The sequence below is a fragment of the Macaca nemestrina genome, chromosome 1 (assembly GCF_043159975.1).
Source record: "Macaca nemestrina isolate mMacNem1 chromosome 1, mMacNem.hap1, whole genome shotgun sequence".
Classification (NCBI taxonomy): domain Eukaryota; kingdom Metazoa; phylum Chordata; class Mammalia; order Primates; family Cercopithecidae; genus Macaca; species Macaca nemestrina.
In genome coordinates this window covers 102,165,095-102,179,971 of record NC_092125.1, presented here as the reverse complement: position 1 = coordinate 102,179,971, position 14,877 = coordinate 102,165,095, and the positions used below count along the sequence as shown (strand labels likewise).

Sequence of the window (14,877 nt, the reverse complement as noted above, 5' to 3'; positions counted from 1 at the left end):
TTCACAGATGAAAATACTGAGGCACGAGTGGTTGAGTCACACAGCTAGTAAGTGAAGAGGCAGCAGTCAAACCCAGATATTCTGGTTCTAGTCTGTGTTCTCCTGCCAAAGAGTACTTTGTGGCTAAATTAATCGGATGTGACTCAGTTTTTTTGTTTTGTTTTGTTGTTTTGTTTTGTTTTGAGATGGAGTCTCACTCTGTCGCCCAGGCTGGAGTTCAGTGGCATGATCTCAGCTCACTGCAAACTTTGCCTCCTGAGTTCAAGCGATTCTCCTGCCTCAGCCTTCCAAGTAGCTGGCATTACAGGCAACCACCACCACATCTGGCTAATTTTTGTATTTTTAGTAGACACAGGATTTCACCATGTTGGCCAGGCTGGTCTCAAACTCCTGACCTCAGGTGATCCACCCATCTTCAGCCTCCCAAAGTGCTGGAATTATAGGCACGAGCCACTGCTCCCAGCTGTGACTCAGTTTTTATCTTTCATCATCTCTTAGCTTTGCTTTATCCAAACTGGCTCATTATCATGTGCTTAGAACATGTTCTACCCTTAGTGACAGTGGGGCACACTCTCATAGTGAGTGCCTTTTCCCTCGGCCAGAGGCCTTCCTTCTCATGTCCCATCTCCTCTACTGGGACTAGACTGGGGGTTCTGTCCAACTGGGCACTCCCTTGTTGGGCCCTCTCCTTCACTCCTGGCTGCTCCTCAAACAGGTTGCTCTATGACCTGTTCCTCACTGTACTGCTGGAGTGGTTTTCCCAACATTTAAAACCTTCATAGAGCCCAGATTGCCCTGCAGAATATGACCCAAGCCCTTACTCTGCTTCTAAGTAGGTTCTAATGATGTCGTCTTCCCCAACCTTGTCCTTCCTTTCTCTACTGTTCTGTCTATGCTTCTTCAGTCATCAAGAACTGACCCCTCTCCAGTTCCTGGAAAGTGTCCTCCCTCCCTCACCACAATACCCTTCTCCTTCAGGTCTTATCTCAAATTCCAAGAATTGTTTTCTCACTTCCCAACTCGGATTGGCATGCATTTCCATCTGCTCCTGTAGCCACCAGGTGCTTCTAACTTTAGGTTGATGTTTTCTCTATTACTTGTCTGCCTTTGCCATTAGCCCCTATGAACTGTGTGGGCAGGACCAGGTCAGTGTAGTCTTAGATGCATCCTTAGATGTCAGTACAGTCTGGTCCATGGAATAGATGCAATCAGTATTTATTAGGTGAAGAAGTGAGTCTTTGAATAGGACTTTAAACATCTCTGAGTGTGTTTGATCATGATGTCACTGTCTCCACTTTCCTTGGGACTCTGAATGTTAGGCACATTGCTTTTTTTCTATGTCATTTGATGTCTCCTCCTGGGTTCCCTGGTCCTCTCCTTTATAATCTCACACATCCCTGTGGGAGGGACTGGATTCTTGCTTGTCTTCTGAGCTGGTATTATTGGTTTACAAGAGAGGAAACTGAGGCCACTTCCAGGCCCAACCAACACTGGACTCTCTGTCTCCAATGTAGGTCCAAATTACACTGTCTCCTTCAGCATTGGACCTGGCCATTTAACCACACATGGATGGTTCAAAATTGAGATCCAAAGCTCAAAGGAAACCTTTTTGATGTCATAACTGTTTGACAGCTACCTGAATAGCCGTGAGGGCACTAAGCCAAGCAACTGGAGGTGAAGCTGTCTCCTGGCCTGCTCCCAGCCTGCCGCGGTCTGTGCCTTTCTTACCGACTGCCCAATCAACTGTAAAAAAGGCTTGAGCAAGGGAGACATGTTGGGTTAACTATGATCCAGTGACTTGTCCTTGTGTCTCACATGATATTGCATCTGGTTATTCATTGAGGTCTGATATTAATCAGACAGGGGACATTTCTGTGCTCCTGGGAACTGAGTCTGAGTCTATATCTACTAAGAATAATTTTGTGAATGAAAATCAGGCATCTGGCAGATCTACAGGACAAGTGGAGAGCACGAGAAAAGCAATTGACTGCTCAGAATTTGAGGACCAGGGAAGAGAAAGTGCTGCATCATGAGGCAGGGGTAGGAAGGCACCCAGGCTGCAGTGAGACAAGGCTGAAAGTGGTGGACAGCAGGTTCAGTGAGCCAGAGAGTGGAGGAGGACATTAGGTTGTCCCAAAGAAGAAGCAGAGGAAACCGGAAGGTACATGCTGACTTCTGAAGGACTGGGTGAGAGAGGACTCTCGGCCAGGGGTGGGTGATTGGCAGGAACCCAGGGCTTACCAGTGACGGAGAGGCTCACTGCCTCACTGCGCTGGGGGCCAAAGCCATTGTTAGCTGTGCAGTAGTAGTTCCCCGAATGGTCTGTAGTCAGAGAGAAGCTGATGGCCACTCCTCCTGCAGAGTGGGCCGACCTATTCCCCAGGGAGGCATTCTCATGATGAAACTGGTACACGATGGGGAGTGAACCTCTCTGGGCTTCACAGTGAAGTGTCAACTTGGCTCCCTCAGAAATCAGGTCCTCTGCAGAGCTGAGGGTGAGGACAGGGCGAGACACAGGGACTGAGAGAGAGAAAAAATTAGTCAAGATTTGTTTCTGCCGCTTGCTGTAGATTTTGTAAAAGGAAAATAAATCTTGGGAACCCCAAATCACTAAGCCAAAGGGAAAAGTCAAGCTGAGAACTGTTTCAGGCAAACCTGCCTTTTATTTTATTTCTTAATAAGATAACTTCAAAGACTTTTTAAAAAGCTACATACCTCCCTCAAAATTTGTCCACTGAAATATTTCTTTGTGGGCCTCAAGCTCTTTACCCTAAAATGGTTCTGTTTTAAATGGTTCTGTTTTACCCTAACAATGTAAATTGATAGCTGATTTTCACAGGTGTGGGACAAAAGACAGAACTTTCAGTCATCCCTGCTTATAGGAGACAAATGCATATCTGATTGTTTCCCTGATTTAAAAATGCAGACTCACTGGGCTAGAGGAAGACAGCATTGACTATTTCTCTGCCCCTCTCTCACATGTAAATTGTGTATTCTGCTAAAGGCTGATCAAAGACTCAAAAGAATGCAGCTGTTTGTCTGTTATCTACACATACTTTTAAAAAAATGTCTTCCTTTTTCTCCAGTATCTGCCCTTTCACCTTTAAATATTGAAACCCTCAAAATCATCTTTGGAGAAGGCAGGGAGCTGAATCCGGGGCACATATCCTTAACCACGGCAAAATATACTATCCAAATTGATTGAGACCTGTCTCAGATAGGTTTTGGTTCACAGATTCAACATTTCCCCAGTGCAGATGTTCAGTCTCCAGTCCACAGTCTCCAGGCTCCACCCACCCACAGGGTGACCCAGCCACTTCCCAGGCTGCTCTCACCGGCTCCCCTGTCCTCTTGCTAGTCATTCCCTGTCTCTTCCTTTTCCACCAGACCTCTTGTCTTTTCTCCTCTCCCAGTTCCCCTTGTTGTATGATCTGCCTCTCTTGTGGAGAGATGTTACTCTCAAAGAAGAATTTCCTTGTCTTTCCAGGAGCGGAATCACACCCTTACCCACAGCAGCTCCTCACTCCATCCTGTGCCCTGAGACCATAGAAGAGCCCTCTTTGGCCTGCCTAGGGGGATTTTCTTCTGACTCTTCATCCTGTGCACACCTGCCTCTGTCCTAGATAAAGCATTCTTACCTCTACTGGCTTCTTGCAAACACCATTTGCATGTGTTTAACCCACTCCATGTTAAAAAAAAAAACCATCAGACAATAGAAAAACAACCCCATTTGCATTTGAAGTTCCTCACAGTCGGTTTCTCCACCTTTCTGTAGTCAGTCTTCTGGAAGAAGTGACCTACCTTTAACATCTCTACTTCTTTATCTCATATCTCATATGCATGCTTTGTCTATTACAACTCGGATTTTATCCCCAACAATCTACTAAAGTGGATTTTCATGTTTCTGAATATAATTATTGTGAAAATGATAAAAATAATAAAATAGATGTTTGTTATAATGACACTATGGTGTCTTTAAGTTCTGGTGTGTGTATATTTGTTGGATGTAATTTGTAAGTATTGATATATAGAGAGACACTTATTTAATCATCAAAGCAATTCATTGAAGTGGGTACAATTGTTGTCCCTATTTCACAGATGAAGATGCTGAGGACCCAAGTGGGTGAAGGACCCCTAGTAAGTGAAGAGGCAGCAGTCAAACTGAGGTATTCTGATTCTACTCTGTCGTCTGCCAAAGAGTACTTTGTGGCAAAATTCACTGGATGTGACTCAGTTTTTATCTTCCATCATCTCTTAGCTTTGCCTTATCCAAACTGGCTCCCTCTCTTCTGCTTAGAACACAGTCTGCCCTTGGTGACAGTGGGGCACACTCTCACAGTGCCTCTTCTCAAGTCCCATCTCGTCCACTGGGACTGGCCTGGGAGTGCTGTCCAACTGGACACTCTCTTGATGAGCCCTCCCCTTCACTCCTGGCTGCTCCCCAAACTGTCTGCTCTATGACTCGTTCCTCACTGTGCTGCTAGGGAGGTGTTCCCCAAGATTTAAACCATTCATGGGGCCCAGATTGCCTTGCAGAATATGGCCCAAGCCCTTACTCTGCTTCTAAGTATGGTCTAACCATACCTTCCTCTGCAACCTTATCCTACCTTTCTCCACTGTTCAGTCTGTGCTACAGTCACCAAGAGCTGACTGTCCCTCCAGTTCCTGGATCATGACCTCCCTCCCTCACCACAATCTTCTTCTCCTGAAATGTTCCCACTCATCCTCAGGTCTCAACTCACACATGAGCTCTTCCAAGAAATTTTTCTCACTTCCCAACTCAGATTGGTTGCCTTTCCATCTGCTCCTGCAGCCACCAGGTACTTTTATCCTCAGGTTGATGTTTTCTCTATTACTTGTTTGCATTTGCTATTAGCCTCTACCAACTGTGTGGGCAGGGCCAGGTTAGTATATTCTCAGATGCATCCTTAGATGTCAGTACAGTCTGGTTCACGGAATATATGCAATCAGTATTTATTAGGTGAAGGAATGAATCATTGAATAGAATTTGATACAGCTCTGAGCGTGTTTGATCATGATGTCACTGTCTCCACTTTCCTTGGGCCTCTGAATGTCAGGGACACTGTTCTCTTTCTGTGTCATTTGATGTCTCCCCCTGGGTTCCCTGGTCCTCTCCTTTATAATCTCACACATCCCTGTGGGAGGCACTGGATTCTTGCTTGTCTTCCAAGCTGGTATTATTGTTTTACAGGAGAGAAAACTGATGTTGCTTCCAGGCCCAACCAAGACTGGACTCTCTGTCACCAGTATAGGCCCAAATCACACTATCTCCTTCAACATTGGACCTGGCATTCAGTCATGCATGGATGGTTCAAAACTGAGATCCAAAGCTCAATGGAAACCTTTTGATGTCATAACTCATTGGCAGCTGAATTGGTACCTGAATAGCTCTGAGGGCATCAAGCCAAGCAAGCAGAGGTGAAACTTCCTCCTGGCCTGCCCCAAGCCCACCATTGTCTGTGCCTTTCTTACCTACTGCCCAATCAACTCCAAAAAAGGCTTGAGCAAGAAGGACATGCTGGGTTAACTATGATCCAGAGACTTGTCTTTGTGTCTTACCTGTCTTTGCCTCTGGTTTATTGATTAATGTCTGATATTAACAGAACAGGAGATACCTCTGTGCTCCTGGAAATTGAGTCTGTGTTTACTGAGAATAATATAGTGAATGAAAATCAGGCATCTGGGGAGCCAGAGGACAAGTGGAAAGCACAAGAAAAGCACCTGGCTTCTCAGAAATTGGTGACCAGGGGAGAGAAAGCCACTGCACCATCAGGCAGGGGTATGAAGACACCCAGATTGCAATGCAACGAGACTCAAGAGGCAGACAGCTGGTTCAGTGAGCCAGAGAGTGGAGGAGGACATTAGGTTTTCCCAAGAAAGAAACCGAGGATACTGGAAGGTACATGCTGATTTCTGAAGGGCGGGGTGAGACAGGACTCTTGGCCAGGGGTGGGTGGTTGGCAGGAACCCAGGGCTTACCAGTGACTGACAGGCTTACAGCCTCACTGGGCTTGGCACCATGGCCATTGTCAGCTGTGCAGTAGTAGTTCCCTGAATGCTCTGTAGTCAGTGAGAAGCTGATGGATGCTCCCTTTTCACAGCGGACTGACTTGTACCTCAGGGGAACACCGTCATGATAAAACTTGTACAAAGTGCGCAGAGAATCTTCCTGGGTTTCACAGTGAAGTTTCACCTTGGTTCCCTCAAAATTCAGAGCCTTTTCAGGGCTGAGAGTGAGGACAGGATGAGATGCGGGGACTGAGCAAGAGAAAAAATTAGTCAAGAATTGCTTTTGCCTCTTACTGTAGATTCCAAGGCATGGCCAATGCAAATGCCCAATCTCCAGTCTCCACCCTTACCTTGCTGCCATCAGAACCACACACCCTTTCCTGCACCTGCTTCTTGCTCCTTCCCTCTGCCCTATGACTATGAAACGTTGCACCTGGAGTGCCCAATTATTATGAGTCTTCTTTCCTATTCCTGTTCATTTCTCCTTCACTTGCATTGGCCTCAGGGATTTGTTTGCCGTTGGTAGTGTTTCCTTAAAGATTAGCATAGTCTTCTAGAGCTTTTTCTCCTGCTCCTACTCTCTCCCTTGGCCCAGACTGACATTCTTTATTTACAGGTGAGAAAACTGAGTCAGAGAGAGATGAGGAGACCTGCCTGTGTAGGCTGTTTTCAGGGCCAGCCAGGGCCAGAGTTGGTGTCCTGACTCCTACTCTGGTGATGATCACATTGTCTCCTTAGAAGTGAGCCTGGAGTTTGCCATGAGTGGAGGGGTGACACAGGGCTCTACAGAAGCTGTTTTTCCCTCATCACTGTAACTACCACAATAGCTTTGGGGGAAGGATGGTGCTGTATACTAGTAAGGGAGGTGATGTAATCTGGGGTGCATATTTATACTCATAACTAGGGAATGGTAAACCTCCAGAATTACATATTTGGAGTAACTATGATGTTGCAACCTGTCTTTGTATCCTACAGAAATTTTCACATTGGTTATTGTCAATAAGTAATGTTAATTGGGACAACAGATCCCTCTGTACCCCAGAGTCAGAGAGCTATGCCACAGCCCATGGCTTATCCCTATGGGCCTAGAAGAAAAAAAATGATGTCAGGGAAGAGAGGCCTGTGAGAGAAAAGAAAGACTTGTATTTAATGGCATTGAAAGAAAAAAAAATAGACCTTTCTTTTCTTGGATTTTCCTGGGTCTAAACTCTTTTAAGATGCCCATAAGAGTAAAGGTCTCTTTGCTTGCACAACTCCCATTCTCACAGGTATGAGTTTTTTCTATAGAGACTGGTGACCCAAGCTGATATGCAGCTCTGTCCCACTTTTCCAGCCCTCTCTGCAGCAAATCTCAGATTCCACCAACACTTACTCAGCACCTGTATCCAGGATCTCAAGCTGTTAGATGTGGTGTTATAACACATTGTTGCTGCCTTACACCAGTAGGATCCTGAATCTTTACTCCACATGGCAGTAATCTGGAACTTCGGGGAGAGGCTGCAGCCTGATCCCAGCATCTGGTCATTTCTGAAGAAGCAGAACTGGAGCGGGACATCTGACCTCTCTAGAGAGAGCTGGGTCTCACAGGTCAGGGTCACTGGGCTCCCGCTGATGGGCTGGAAGGAGCTGACTCTCAACACTGGACGTGTAAATGACTCTAGAGAGAAGAATCACAACAGTCCTAGAGCAATGAGGCTGGAAGTGCTTTGGAGAAAAACAAACTTCAAGCAGCAGCACATCCAAAAGCAGGCAAAGAAAGGGATGTCATTGATCCCTAGCTTCCTTCAGCCCAAAGCACTACTATACTTGCTCTGGTCCTTGCAGGCACGTGGCCTGTAGTTTAGTGGTATTCCAGTCCACCCTTTTCCTCCTGTTCTATCTCTGTGACCCCAAGGAGTCTCCTTTTGACCAACTCACTTCACAAAATAATGCCTTACCTTGGACTTGGATTTTGACTGTGTTGGAAGAAACAAGGCAACAAGTTTCCTTATATCCAGTACAGCGATATGCACCATTGTCCTTGAGACTTGCATGAGAAATATGGAAGTCAGTTGTTTTATTAAGAAATGCCAGGACATTTTCATTCTTGTAAATAGTAGTCTTCAGTGTTACTTCTGCCTTTGCCCGGCACCTCAGAACCACAGAGTCTCCTTCAAACACAGAAAGTGGAGCTTGCAGGATCAGCGAAGCTATGAGAAACACAACAGTAGTTATTTGGTGCATCCCATTGTTTCCCCTTTCTTTTCATTGTTTTTCCAAGAAGATTTTATTTTTAAAAAAATGGGTTGGGAAAAAGAACTCTTAAAATAATTATCACTTCTTTTTTTCTGATTTAGAAATGAACACATACACCTCGAGAAAAGTGAAAAGCAGAAATGTAGGTAAAATCACCTATCATCTCACCACCCACATTTTGGCATATGTTTTTCCAGCTTTCTCTTCCACTTTCAAGTACTTGAGAGCTCATGTGTATTTATTTTATGGAATAATAATAATATTTGTAGATTTGATAACTTTCACTTACTATGCTATGAACACTTTCCTATGTCATTAGTATCACTATTGAACCTGATTTTTAATGTTCATAAAGTTTTCCTTCCCTGGCAGTAATGTAATTTCTTTAATGACTGTTCTTTTTTTAAACCATGTCAAGGTCTGCCATTTTCAGGGGTGTACATCTATGATTGTTTCAGTAGGTAAATTCTTAAGAGAGGGATTGTTAAATCAAAGAGTATAAGCATTTTATTTATTCCTTGCTGGTACACTGCTCCCACTACCTTAAAAAATGATATAACTTCAACTTCAAAACACGTGGCTTTAGGACAAAAAAGGAAATGTCTCTTCCTTTATCTTTCTTTCTCTGTATATTTATCTACCTATGCATTATGTACCCATAAGTATGAACAATTCTCCTGCCACTTATTATTCCAAGTAAATAATATGGCTTAAAACTAGACACAGAGGCCGGGTGCTGCTGCTCATACCTGTAATCCCAGCACTTTGAGAGGCCCAGGTGAGCAGATCACTTGAGCCCAAGAGTTCAGCGTTAGCCTGGGCAGCATGAGGAAACCCCATCTCTACTAAGAATACAAAAATTAGCCAGGCCTGATGGCGGGCTCTTGTAGTCCTACTTACCAGGGATACTGAGGTGGGAGAATTGCTTGAACCCGGGAGACGGAAGTTGCAGTGAGCCGAGATAACGCCACTGCACTCCAGCCTGGGTGACAGAGCGAGATTCCATCTCAAAAAACAAAACAAAACAAAACAAAACCAAAAAACTGTTCAGGAACCATTCAAATAAATTAGTCCTCAGGCTTTCTGGTACCCGAGAACCTTGTAAAAAATGCAAATTAATGGACCTCACTTCTATAGATTTTGATTGAATAAGCATAGGTAGGTCCTGAGTGTCTCTATGATTGATAAGCTGCCCAGGCTTTCTCACTCAAATCAAACTTCAAGAACCACAGGTGCAGAGACATTAATCTACTCAAGTAAAAATTTTATTCATTTGAATGTTTAAAATTAAGCAGCTAATTCCATTCCCTGTCTGGTTGTATTCTGAGCTTTTTACTCTCTCCCTGTCTTACCATAGTGTGAAATAAAATTGTCCACTCATGAAGGGTCTGAGGGAAACAGTAATAACAGCTAGAGAGAAACATGGGCTGAATTGATTTCTAAAGTTGGTGCATCTTTCATGCTCTCTCACCTGAAGAAAAGTCCAAGGACACAGGGCTACTGAGAGGGGAGCCCTGGGCCTGGCATCTGTACTCTCCAGATTCCTGAACCTCAAGGGTATTTTTTTGGGTTTCTCTCGATATTTCTTTCCCAAGGTGCCGATAGTACCATTTTGTTTTTTGTGATGAGTAGAAGCCAAATCCCTTGCAAGTCAGATTCACTCTCTCTCCTCGGAAGACTGTGGTCCATGGAGGCTGGAGGAAAATAATGGACTTGTATGTCCTTACTGAAGAGGAAAGAGAAAAGGAGTCTGAGGTGGAGGCACCTGCAGGCCCAGCCTCAGGGCCTCCTGCTGCATAGCCTGAAGGACCTGGGTTTGGAGGATCTGAAAGAGGTCCTCGGGGAGGGTCACTGATAGCTCAAAGCTCCCTGTCAGCCAGTGGCCCTCATCTCACCCAAGGGAGAAATTGCCCAGGGGATGGCAATGGGCAAAATGATTTCAGAAGGGTGACACCAGCAGGATTCACCATCAAATATCACAGTTAAGTAGCCTTACATGGAAGTGGGTCCCAGAGAAAATCAATGCTGCGCTGCCATTTCATCATGTTCAAACACTCATAAGAAACTCCAAAGGTGATGTTAAAATCACAATTTTGCACTTTCCCTAAGAGAATAAATCATATTATCTTAGGATTTGTCCCTGAGAAAGCCTCGAGACCTCAACTTACCTAACATCTTCATTTTGTAGATGGTGATTCAAGTGCCCAGAAGAACCCCATCATAGCTAATTGTGGCAGAGCAAGGAAGGGGCAAGTCACTCACTGGCATCCAGAGGTGACTAGGACAAGGTTACAGCTGGGACCACTGATTTGGACAAGGAGAGGGGTTGTAGAGGGTTCTTGCTACTCTTGGGTTCTCAATCATCCACTCTGAGCCAAAGGAATGGCAGTAAGAGCCAGAACTAATTAAATGTGGGATGCAGATAACTTGTCTTCTCCCCTATCTCCCCTTTCTGTGCCTTTCTTTTTTGTGAGGACCCAGTTGTTGGATGTCCAGGAGGATTTTACTCCAAAGCTGCAGAGAATGCAGCATTCCTGCTGGCATCAGCAGAGTGGGATGTTTTTGGGGATTTTTCTGGCTTGCTGATGGGAGAGGATCCTATCCTGAGTCCAGCACACTTGCCGTGGAGTTGAAGATGTCCTGCCTGGCTAAATGGGATCTGTTGGCAATAACAGTAAATGCAGGGCTTAGCAAAGGCCAGGAGCTGCTTGGGCATTCACCCCTTCCCCCCGGGAGGGTCAGAGGGTGACCATGGAGCTCTCCTGGCCCTTGGGAGATGCCAAAAAACCAGGCATCACTTTCAAATCCCTGCAGACCTCAGCGAGAAAGCAGGAGATATTAGAGATCTCAGGCAGCCATCACAAATGTTCTCTATTGATTAGGAAGAGACACTCAACCAGAGACGCTGAAGAGACAAAGACAGGAGAACTCACCAAACTGTCCACTGACAGGAGCTGCAAAAATAAGAGCCAGAGATGAGCACAGAACCATGATTATTTTGTTTGAAGAAGATAATTCCCTTTTTTAACCCATGCAGGTATTACTTGTCCCTTTAAAAAATTCATTTAAAAACTCTAATAATTATTCATCAAGTGTGTATATATATATATACAGATATATATATACACACACATATATACAAAAATATATACACACATCTATACAGATATATATACATACATATATATACACACATACATTATATACATATAGATGGCATGGTATTTGGACTTTTACAATGTATTTTAAAAATGATATCTGCGGCCGGGCGCGGTGGCTCAAGCCTGTAATCCCAGCACTTTGGGAGGCCGAGGCGGGCGGATCACAAGGTCAGGAGATCGAGACCACAGTGAAACCCCGTCTCTACTAAAAATACAAAAAAAAAAAATTAGCCGGGCGCGGTGGTGGGCGCCTGTAGTCCCAGCTACTCAGGAGGCTGAGGCAGGAGAATGGCGGGAACCCGGGAGGCGGAGCTTGCAGTGAGCCGAGATCGCGCCACTGCACTCCAGCCTGGGCAACAGCCTGAGACTCCGTCTCAAAAAAAAAAAAAAAAAAAAAAGATATCTGCCATCAAGAAGTTGACTAGTGGAAAAACAGAAACACGATTTAAAATAATATAACACAGGGTGTAAGTGCAATAACAGAAATACACATGGGGTATGTTGGGGGCAGAAGGGCCACCTAGCCCAGTGTGTAGGATATATGTGTGTGTGTAGAGTGTGTGTTTGTGTGTACATGTGTTGAACAGGATAGGTGGATCCTTGAAGGTACCTGAAGGAGATGATACTTCACAAAACTGTGAGTGAGAACATGAGTCTGCAGGTGGATGTTAGCATTTGTGTATGGTAAGAGGCGATGCAGAGGGTAATCAAAGTAGAAAGGGCACAGAGGTGGAGAAAGGACATTGGTGCTCAGGAGTTGGGAGGGTTGGGGGAAATAAGATAAGAGAAGCATGCAGGGCCTGAGTAAGTGGCTCTAATTTTATTATAAAAGTCATAAGGAGTCATGCAATGGTTTCAAGGGGAGATTGACAAGGTTAGAATTTGAAACTTTCATGGAGCACTCTGTCAGTGGACAGAATTTAATGGGATAATATGAAGTAGGGAGACTGAATAGAAGGCAGGGCAAGATTATGGACGCGAATTAAGCCTTCCTTGGGCACCAGACTCCAGGCTATACTCTTTTCATGAGATCATTGAATCCAAGGGTTCATTATCATCATGCCTAATTTTTAAACAATAAACTGAGGCTCAGATTATTTAGACCTGATACTCAGCCCAAGAGATGGTAATGTGTAATTTTTTTCAGAGTGTTTTTCCAAAATTATCTTCATTATCTGCTTGTTTATTTTCCCTTCTCTATAATGCAAGCTGTATGAGATCTAGGACTTTTCTTACGTTTGCCATATATCCTCCAAGACCTATAACAGTGACTGGCATATAAAAGATGTTCCTTTAATATTCACTAAATATATTTTTGTTGTATAATGAATTAATTAAAGAACTAGGTTAATAATATAGAGGTAGAAGAATAGAGATTTGAGAAATGGGTAATGAAGAGAGAGAGGACACAAAACTGGCATGTTTATCAATTGAATATATATTCTGCATATGGGTTGATTTATTTATTCAACACAATTTTGGAATGCCAATCATGCTCCAGAGCAAGGCAATAGAAATCCAGGAGTGTGTGAGAGACACATCATCCCCGTCCACATGAGGCTGTTGGAGACTTATCCAAACTTAAGTGTTTTACTGAGAACAACAAATTATTCACCATTCACCTGAATATTTTGGCTTCTTTGGTCTTTGCATTGTTTTAAATGAAGCTAGTATTTTTGTGAGTGGTTTCTATATGGTCTGCATTTACATAGGTTATTTCATATAACCATGTCAATAACCCTATGAGGTAAGTGCTAGGATTAACCCCATTTTGTAAACCAGGAATCTGGTAGCCAGTAGGTGGCGGGATGAAGTTTTGAACCTAGATCCTGTTTGACCCCAGAGCCCATGTTATAAATTTTGCCCTCTCATGCTCAGGACCTGGCCATTACCCACAATGTGTGGGGCCATAATTGAGAGGTGTTCCTACTTCAGGAATTATAGTCCATGCATCTTCCAACTTTGGGGTCCTCGTTTCTTATATTATGCCTGCTCCATTTCTGCTCCTCTAGCTCCTACTCACCTCTAAGTTTCATGAAGTCTTCACTAGCTATTTTGAATACAGTTTATTATCTGCCTACAGCATTCATTGGTAACTTTGCCTGGACAATTACTTAACTGGGATCTTGTTGCATAGCTGCTTGAAAGTACATTGGCCTTGCTGGGAGCCTTTCTATGTCATGACCTTCCAGAACACAGACATAGTGTCTCCTATGGACTCTCATTGTTCAGCACTTGGTACAATACTGTGCGTAGATATGACTAAACACATTTGCTGAACAAATAAATAAGCATATTTAATTCCAATATTTAAACGTTAGTAAAAATCAACCAGTTTGCACATACGAGTTGATAGAGACTTATACACACCCACAGGGACAAAGAGAAAGTCATGTGCTTTAGACTTGTCCTTGCTTTGTCCACCGACCCCTCTCTTCCACACCATATTCTTAACCCATTGCTGCAGTGTTTTGCAATTATGTGCAAGAGAAAGAGCTGTCTTTCTTGTTAGAAATCTTGCCCTCTCATGCTTGGGACCAGGATCTGGCCTTGTCATACAAAGAGTAAACACATCTCCTCTACAGAGAGGACAGTGGGCTCTTCTATGAATAAGATGATATGAACAAACAAACATGAAACATTTTCTGGACTTCATGAAGTTCTTTTTAAAGAAAAAAAAAATGAAATTTTAACTGTCGTGGTTACTGTGGCTTCCTACTCTGTAAGACTGAAAATTCCTTCCAGCTGTGGCCATTTTCTTCAGCCTCAAGAGAAAGCCCTGAGCTGCAGAGCCAAGTTCAAAAACACAGTCTCCTAATGTAGGAAAAATTCTCTCAGCAGGGGCTGTGCTGAAGAAAGGACCAGGCCTGTGGTGGAGAGAGAAGCTGTCCCGACCCCACCCAGGTCCCATCGTGAGCCCTTTTACTCACCCAGGACCAGTAGTATCACCCACAGCAGCATGAAGACCTGGACCACCAAGGGCTGAGATCAAAAGAGAAGTTTTCTCAGAAATAACAGGTTTGAACTTGATCTTACAGTCAGGACACTGCACACCAGCTCCAAGGAGCACATCCGAGAAGTTGCGCTCTCAAAAACAGCAGAATACATTAGTGAATTAGAAAAAAGGAAGTGGGAATACCCATCTTCGGCTACTAATCAGAGTTTCCTGTCCGATGATCAAAGAAAAAAAAAAGTTAAGGTTTTAAAAAATCAAATACCCTTGACCCTACATTTTTGCTATTGGGAAATTACCCTGAAGGAAGTATCTGAAGAGAGTTCTATAAGAACGTTTATTGTAGCATTCATTATTGCCTACACACTGGAAACAAAACAAAAAACCACAATATGGAGACTGTTTAAGAATATTCTGATTCTTCCGTACAATGACAAGCAATCATTAAAGAATAAGGTAAATCTGAACATGCCAAGAAGACGAGACCACCTTGTTTGA

General features: G+C 43.9%; 1 protein-coding gene across 10 annotated transcripts in view; it reads right to left on the bottom strand.

The window, feature by feature from the left end:
* The window catches only part of LOC105498090 (Fc receptor like 5), a 43,024-nt gene extending 28,469 nt beyond the window's left edge, over positions 1-14,555 (bottom strand). For 3 of the 10 annotated variants that reach the window (XM_011769933.3, XM_024798051.2, XM_011769936.3), the window contains exons 1-6: positions 11,199-11,507; positions 9,737-9,991; positions 7,968-8,219; positions 7,403-7,687; positions 6,001-6,279; positions 2,242-2,520 (exon numbers count right to left, since the gene is read on the bottom strand). In XM_011769933.3, the coding sequence (XP_011768235.2) occupies positions 2,242-2,520; positions 6,001-6,279; positions 7,403-7,687; positions 7,968-8,219; positions 9,737-9,991; positions 11,199-11,256 (1,408 nt within the window). In that variant the 5' untranslated portion in view covers positions 11,257-11,507. The other 7 variants (XR_011615843.1, XM_011769930.2, XM_071083138.1 and 4 more) reach the window with 5 other exon arrangements.
* Positions 14,556-14,877: the final 322 nt, after the last annotated feature.